Raw genomic sequence first — 8,338 nt, 5'->3', positions numbered from 1 at the left:
CCTAGGTCCTGTTTTCCAGCCCGAGGCTTGCATTATTTTTTCATAACAGATGGAAGTTCCAGAAGCATGTTCTGAAAGAGACAGGAAACAAAAGAAAACAAATAGACTCAAAGGAGTTGCAAACGTCAGTGCTGCCCACCCACCTGCGAGACTCTGGCACAAATGCCGAGGACCCCTTCACAACCTGCTGCAGAAGACAATTCTCCCTGCGTTGCCTCAGAGATGAGCACCATTCAGGAGATTCTGCTGCCTAAATCCCACCTGCCATCTCTTTCTCCTTCTACAGGTGTTGTTTTGTCCAAAAACCAGATCTCACACCAAAAAGTCAGCTTTTCTTAAGCTCCACCTTTGCGTACTCTACAATTAGCCAGACTTCTGACATTAGTAAGTGTGGAAGAGAAAACTGATCCTAATGTGGAATGATCCATTTTGTAATGTTCTATCCTGAATCCTAAAAATGTATTAAATTTAGGAGTCCTCGTCCAGGGAGAGTAAACAGCGGCAAAGAGATATAGGAGAAGAAGCTTACGTTGAGTCAGACAGGCTTGGAGTGAAATTCTGGCTCATTCACTTGTCCAATAAATACGGATTTTTTTCCTTGCTATTTCCCAAGTTGAGTGCTTCACCACATCCTAACTGTGTGACTTTGGACAAGTCATCTGTTTCCTTATCCATAAAATGGGAGTAATCACAGTGTTGAAGCGAAGAAGCCCATGGCAGTGTCTAGACCACGACCAGGCCCTTGATAAAGTGGGTGCCTCTTCTGCAGAGGCCTTGGTAATTGATATATTATGTGAAACTTCCCAGCCACGGGGTTCAATACATTGTGACGATCCACCCTGAAAACATCTAATAACTCTTGTTAATAATGTTGACATTATTAATGTTAATAGTCTCAAAAAAGACCTTCCCCAATGAGACAAAGAACTTAGAAGTAACAGAGATTTTAAATTTAATACATTAAAAATGTTAAGATGCCATAAAAAGAGATAAGAGACAAGCAGATTCAGAGAAAGTCTTTCATTTTATATTATACACACACACACACACACACACACATAAACAAAGAGTTAATATAACACCATATAAGAGGTCCTAGAAATCAGAAGAAAGACAAATATTACAGCAGAAAAAATAGACAAGGATAATTTGTGGTAAAAATAGAGATGACCCCTGGCTAGTATGGCTCAGTTGGTTGGAATGTCGCTCTGTACACTGAAAAGTCACAGGTTCAATTGCCAGTCAGGGAGCCCAGAAGAAGCAACCAATCAATATTTCTCTCTTTCTCTTTCTCTCCTCTCTTTCCTCCTTCTCTCTCTCTCTCTCTCTCCCTCTCCCCCTTCCTCTCTCTCTAAAAGCATTCAAAAAATGTCCTCAGGTAAGGATAAAAATATATATATACAGATGGCGCCCTGGCTGCTCTGGGTCAGTGGATTGAGAGTCAGCCTGCAAACCAAAAGGTCCCAGGTTTGATTCCCAGTCAGGGCACTTGCCTGGGGTGCAGGCCAGGTCCCTAGTTGGGGGCATGCGAGAGGCAACCAATCAATGTTTCATACATCAATGTTTCTCTCCCTCTCTTTCTCCTTTCCTTCCCCTCTGTCTAAGAACAAAGTAAAAATCTTAAAAAAAGTACAGGTGGCAAATTAACATACAAACAAACTTACTTGTAATCACAGTAATGTAAATTAAAACAAGGGGGAAACAAACAAGCAATAAATAAATAAAACAAAGGGAAACTTTTAATTCACTAGACTGGATCAGGGGAGACAGGGTCTGATATTGGCAAGAGCGTGCAGAAGGAGGCGCTAATGTGCTGGGAGGTGAGAGGGTAAACTGGCGGCGTTCTTCCTGAGCCCTAACTGTCAGCATCTACCACCATGTGAAACATGCATGCCCATTAAAACCAATTATTCTACTTCTAGGTAACTATCAAGGTATGCGCATGAAACGTTCACTGAAACATCGCAGGAGAAAAGAAAGTTAGAATGGCTACATCGCAGTCGAGTCTCTCATGGTTCACCCATACTGTGGGAAAGCATGAGCTAATATAAAACTGAGGCCGTTCCATAGACGCTGACATGGGAAAGTCCCTGAGACCTCTCGTTATTCGAGCAAAAGCAAATCGCAGAGACATCTCTATAGTGTGATCACATTTATATTTTCAAAAATAAATAGCAGTCATGTGTGGACACATATTTGTCCCCAAAGACAGGTTCTGAATGCACTGGGAAAGGACGGGGGAACACACCTCATGCCGTCCACAGCAGCTGTCTTCAGGGAGGGAAGTAGGGACTGACTCCAGGTGACTGAGAAGAGATGAACCCTCTCATGTCCAAGTTCCCATTTCACTCTGCAATCTTTTATATTGCTTGAATTTCTTTCCATGAGCTTATATTACTTGAATTTGAAAAACAATAAAGAAGGGAAAAAAACACCCTGTTCTTCCGAACCACTGACAGCAGGACCCCTGCTCTAAGCGTGCTCCTCTCCACCTGGACCGCCGGCGAGCTTCCTAGCCAGTCTCCCTGTTCAGGCTGCTCTAACACCCACGTCCCATGGAAGGAGCATCGCCCCGTAAACTGAAAGGTTGCCGGTGTGGTCCTGGCCCCAGTCGAGGCGCATACATGGAGGCAACTGATTTTTCCCTCCCTCCCTTCTTCTCTCTCCCCCTCATGGCATCAATAAAAAATAAATTAAAATAATTTTAAAAAAAGAACACGAATTGATTTCTCACAGTTCTGGGGGACGGGAAGTCTGATTGAGCCCTAAAAGTTCTGCCATCTAGGACCTAAAACAGCGTTAAAATCAGTTCACAGTCTGTATGTAAAAAGTGGATGGTCCTGCCCTGTTTGCTGCACCAATTTCTAATGAAAGATCCCTCTGTTTACAAGAAGCACGACGTGCCTGCCCAGCCACGGCTCCGGAGTTGACAGCTGTGGCCTCGGTCCCGAGATTCCTGCCATGTGCGGAGTGGAGTGGTCTGTCAGCTCTGAAGAGGCCTGGCGCAAAGTGACCATTAGCTCTGTGGCCAAAGCCATTATTTACAATTCTTAGAAATGTAAAAAACAAGGAAGAAAGAAGAAGATAAAAAATAAAGACAGTCTATCACCTTATCTTCTTTTCTCTAGGCCAGCGATTTTCAACCTTTTTCATCTCACAGCACCCATAAACTAATTACTAAAATTCTACCGCACACCAAAAAAATAAGTATATATATATATTGCTGATCAGACAAAAAAAACATAGGTAGAATTTTGATTCATTCACACCAGATAGCTAGTGTTGTGTCGGCTGTTGTCACTTTTTTTTACTTGACAATCTAAGGGAAAAGAGGTTAGTGCCCCGACTAAATAGTCAGGTATTATATGTTAAAAGATTTGTGTGACCCTGACTGCTGTGGCTTACGGGGTTGGTCAGAGTCCTGCAAACCAAAAGGCCCCCTGTTAGATCCCCAGGGCACATGCCTGGGTTGTGGGCCAGGTCCCCAGTTGGGGACGTGCAAGAGGCAACTGATCCATGCTTCTTTCACACGTTGATGTTTTTCTCCCTCTCTTTCTCCCTCCCTTCCCTGCCCTCTAATAATAAATATTAAACAAATAAATGAAATATTAATAATAATAAATTCTTGCAGCACGCCAGCTGAAAATCACTGCTCAGGGCTCCTGAGCATGGCTAACTTCTCCCAAAAGATAATCTGAAGAATTTGAAAAATCTGCCTCCACTAAACACAGCTGTCTCTCCCTCAATTCTCTGCCAACACAAAGTCTCCTCTCACATGGAAGGAGTTACAGGAAAGGAAACATGATAAAAACTGTCTTCTTGACTTCCCAAATGTGGATAAGAAGTAGGAGACACCAGCAAGGTTGCTTGAAAACAGAGGTTCTCGGCCTTGGCTTCACATCGCAATCACCGTGGGAGCTGAAACAATAGGGAGCCTGCATTCCATCCCCCAAGATTCTGGTTTAATTGGAATTGATGGGTCTGGGGCATGAAAAAAAATTAAGCTCCCAGATGACTGTAATTTGTAACCAGAGTTGAGAACCCTGCCATGGTTTGGCATAGGGGCCCAAAGGCCCAAATGCCCACACACTTGATACTAAACACGTTCTCCCAAGGAGATGACTGGCCACTGACAAGAAACAAGTATCAGTTTGAGAGAAGCGTTTTAGGAAAAGTCTAGGTAAGATAATTAATCCTCGAGTTATGGCTTTAGTGCAGTAACAAAATATCTCTAAATTCACAAGAGATATGAAACTGAGTTAGAGGAACCTAATCATTTTTAACACAAAGGACAAATCAAAGGAAAAACCAAATGTGTGAGCTCAACCAAGTGAGCTCAATGGGAAAGTTCCTGCTCTAAACTCGGAAAAGTTTGCTTTTGCTTTTTTGAATGAAAAAAAGCTGTTAGGAGCAGTGGGTCACATGTCATTCTTTTTTCCCAGAATTGAAAAGAATCCATAATAAATACTCATTATGTCATACTGTGGTCACAGAATGTTTATTCCACAGTGGCTCTTGAGAGAATGGAATTAAAATCAATACAGTATTGATTTTAGTCTTGTGAAAGATGTCCCCAAATGTTGGTATATGACTTCTAAACCCCAGAGCTATTAAAACAATGGAGTGCCCCCTCCTTCTTTGGAGACAAGGGCAACTCAAGGTTACCGATGACCCCTCCTCTGACCCACTTCCCACAGCGTGACAGAAAGAGCTTTTAAAGTGCGGCTCTGACCCAGGTGCTCCTCTGCTGCATGTCCCTTTTCAGTTCTCCATTGCATCCCCTCAAGGCCTCCGTTTCCCTTCCGCAGCCTCCGTCTCCCCACAGCCGTCCCACCACCCCGTGCTCCAGCTGGCCGTGCTCCCCAGGGGGCCCTGCTGGGTCACACCTCGAGCCTTTGTCTGCCCAGCTCCCGCTACTGGGGTGGCCACTTCCACGTGCCCCGGTTTTCCTAGGTCTAGAAAACTCATCACATCCTTGAAGGTTCAGTTCAAAGGCACTTCAGCTATGAAGCTTTTAGAAGATGTGGTACATATACACGATGGAATATTACTTGGTCATAAAAAAGGAAGAAATCTTACCATTTGTGACAGCATAGATGAACCAAGAGGGTATTATGCTAATGAAATAAGCCAGACAAATATTATATGACTTCACTTATTTTAAAAAAACAAAATAAATGAGCAAACAAAGCAGAAACAAACTTATAGACACAGAACAAATGGATGGTTGCCAGATGGAAGGGTGTTGGGTAAAAAGGTGAAGGGATTAAGAAGTACAAACTAACAGTTACAAAAGAGTCATGGGAGTGTAAAGTACAGCATAAGGGATATAGTTAATAATGTAAAAACGATGTACCATGCCAGGTGGGTTTTAGACTTGTTGGGGGCAATCACTTTGTAAGTTATATAAATATCTAACCACTATGCTGTATGCCTCACACTAATATGATATTAAATGCCAACTGCAATTGAAAAAATAAAAAAGTTATGAAGGTTTTCCTGACCCATCCATAAAGTGACAACTCCCTCCTTTGTCCAACCCACAATGTGCACCTCACACTTAATCACATTTACATGTTTACCTAAGTTTCCCATCTAGATTCTGAGCTTTTTGAAGGCATAGATGGCATTTTATCCATTTACACACCCAACACCTAAAAGACAGATTGATATAAAGTAAATTTGCTACTAGGTTTATTTTATGAATTGTATTTACCGGAATGTATTAAATAAATTAATTTAATTCTCCATAAATTAACCCCCCTCTCCTCTTCCCCCTCTCTCCCAACACAAACATATACACACCACGAAGGAGGAAAGGGAGGGCCAAGAATGGGCCGCAGTGGAACGCCTCTTGTAATAGTTCCTTGATCAGTTAGTGTGACTTACCATCAACCTTCTGTGCCCAGTGGCTGAAGGCAGAAGCGAGGGGCTGTTTTCCTGGTGTGCAAAGTCTAAGCAAGAGCTATGCCGAGAACTGGAGCTTCCTGAGTCGCTGTGAAGCTGTCCTTTTTCAGACAGCAATCTGGACAGAAAGCTGGCCTTGCGGCCGCCCGAGCGAGATCTATCTGTCCAGACCCCACTCTCTCTCACGCTGCCATCGCTGTCTCTGCAGTGACTGTGCGAATCTGTGAGAGGCTCCCTTGAGAGCTGCAAGTCCTGGGGGGGGGGGGGCTCCCAGGTTCCTATTGCGTAGGATGGAGAGAGCCTAGGAGCTGTCGTTGCACCTAGCCAGGGCTGGGACATTGTGTGCTCTGCGCCTAAGGAGGCATGGTCCGGTTGCTGTCCCGGGTGCTGATTTCTAACACAGTCATCCCAGGGCCATGGGCTGTGGGCGTGGAGCTGTCCGCTGTGCTGATCCTTCTCGGCCCAGTCATTTTTACTACCGCCAGTGTCTACCTCAAGCTGCCTGGGCTGTGGGATTGGCCACAAGCTTTTGGACTTCGGCACAGTCACTTGGATGACTTGTTTCTGATTATTGGCTTGGAGTAGAGAAATTCTTTCAGGCAAGGGGGAGCAAATCATACACTGCTGGGGCACTGAATATTTTTTCAAATGAAATGAAGGGCCCCTTTCATCCTCAATGTCATTATTGCCTGACTTGTCATAAAGTGCCCTCATGATTCTCCTGGTTCCCAGATGGAATATTTCTAGTACATTAAGGAACAAAGAGATGGCTGCAATACTGTGCATAAAGAGCATGAAAATGGTCTTCTCTGTGGGCCTGGATACAAAACAATCCACTGCATTGGGGCATGGAGGTTGAGTGCATTTGTAGAGTGAGTGCATTTGAAACCCATAGAGAACATACTGGCCTATCATAAACCCTACTTCCAGCACAGATCTGGTCAAGATGTGTAAGACATAAGTTTGCAGTAGACATCCTTTCAGAGGAACTTTGTGGATCCTCTTCTGCTCCTCTAACCTCCTCAGTTGTCTATCTATCCTTTGTTGCTCCTCCAATTCAAGGCCTGGATTCTCCATGTGGGCTCTGAGGTGTGATTTTTGCATCTGCCTTTCCTTTTCAAAGGCCCTGAGTCTATAAAGGGCATGGCCCATGTACACCAGAGAGGGAGAGGACACGAAGATGATCTGTAAAACCCAGAACCTGATCAAAGAGATAGGGAAAGCATCATCATAACAGATGTTGTTGCAACCTGGCTGCTGGGTGTTGCAGGTAAATGCTGACTGTTCATCATCCCAGACATCTTCAGCAGCCACACCAAGTACCAGCATTCGGAAAATGAAGAGGATGGTCAGCCAGATTTTCCCCACTATGGTTGAGTGAGAGTGAACTTCCTCTAGAATGCCACCCAATAAGTTCCAGTCCCCCATGGTAAGAGATTAACGTCTGAAATATAAAAACACACACACATACACAAACATGGGTGCAATGCATAAAGACTCAGGCTCAGCAAAACAGCAAGTTCTTTTTTCATGTCAGTAAAACTATGAAAGGTTTTCCAGCCCTATTATTTGTAGCCTATGCTTGATGAAATAGGATAGTTCCAAGGAATATAAGATTTTTTTGGCGGTGGGAAGCTAAAGACTTCTCACAGTCTAATCCAATTTACTTCCTATCCTCTTCTCTCCTACACAAAATTGACTGTCATTTTAGCATATTCATTGGCCCTCATATTTCTACAATTCCACCTACTCCACAATTTTGCTCATTTTTCAACCTACCTGAGATGTCCCATTTACCATACATCCTACATGATCTTAAATAAGTCTTACTGTGGCACTGTACCTAAATTGAGTTGTGTGATGGTTGTGTCTTATGTCCCCTTTCCTGGAAAAGTGAACACTTTGCAGATAAAAAATATATATATGTAAGATATAAATACACAGAGGGACTTTCTATAGCATTTTTTTCTTTGCATACAGAAGGTATCAATAAATAATAGTGGATTGAATTATCTTTTCATTTTAAAACTTGGTTCTTCTCACTGGGATAATCATCAGCAGAAAAACAAAGGTCCTCATAGTATCCATGGCTCCCATTGCAAGACTAAAAGTACATGGAAAACAGAAATCAGCCAAAGAAACCCTCAGAAACTAGCATGGAATAACAATAAAGATTAACAAGGCACAGTAACAGTAACAATAAGACATATGGTTACATCCAAAAAGCATGTTTTCATGGAAACTTTGCTAACTCAAATGAAAAGTGAATAAAATTGGTTCTTTAGCAAGCCTGGGATCTGAAAAAGAATCAAGGCATAGCTGACATTAACAAGTTATTTGGTGTACCCCCCAAAATTAACATTTTTCAAGGTTCAATAAGGTTAAAATACTTGATAGGTTAAAGTCTTCTAAGATGTGGAAGACTTTCAAG

General features: G+C 42.9%; 1 protein-coding gene across 1 annotated transcript; it reads right to left on the bottom strand.

Moving 5' to 3' along the window:
• Positions 1 to 5,699: 5,699 nt before the first annotated feature.
• GJA10 (gap junction protein alpha 10) lies at positions 5,700 to 7,335 on the bottom strand. The gene is given in 3 exon segments (XM_054568863.1): positions 5,700 to 5,827; positions 5,830 to 5,874; positions 5,877 to 7,335. Coding segments are annotated over 3 exon segments (1,632 nt in total).
• Positions 7,336 to 8,338: the final 1,003 nt, after the last annotated feature.

This window comes from Pteronotus mesoamericanus, unplaced genomic scaffold (genome assembly GCF_021234165.1).
Source record: "Pteronotus mesoamericanus isolate MK-2021 breed Mesoamerican mustached bat unplaced genomic scaffold, CSHL_Meso_final contig_20, whole genome shotgun sequence".
NCBI classification, from domain to species: Eukaryota; Metazoa; Chordata; class Mammalia; order Chiroptera; family Mormoopidae; genus Pteronotus; species Pteronotus mesoamericanus.
The sequence above is the reverse complement of the archived record's forward strand: the minus strand, read 5'-3'. Positions and strand labels throughout refer to the sequence as shown.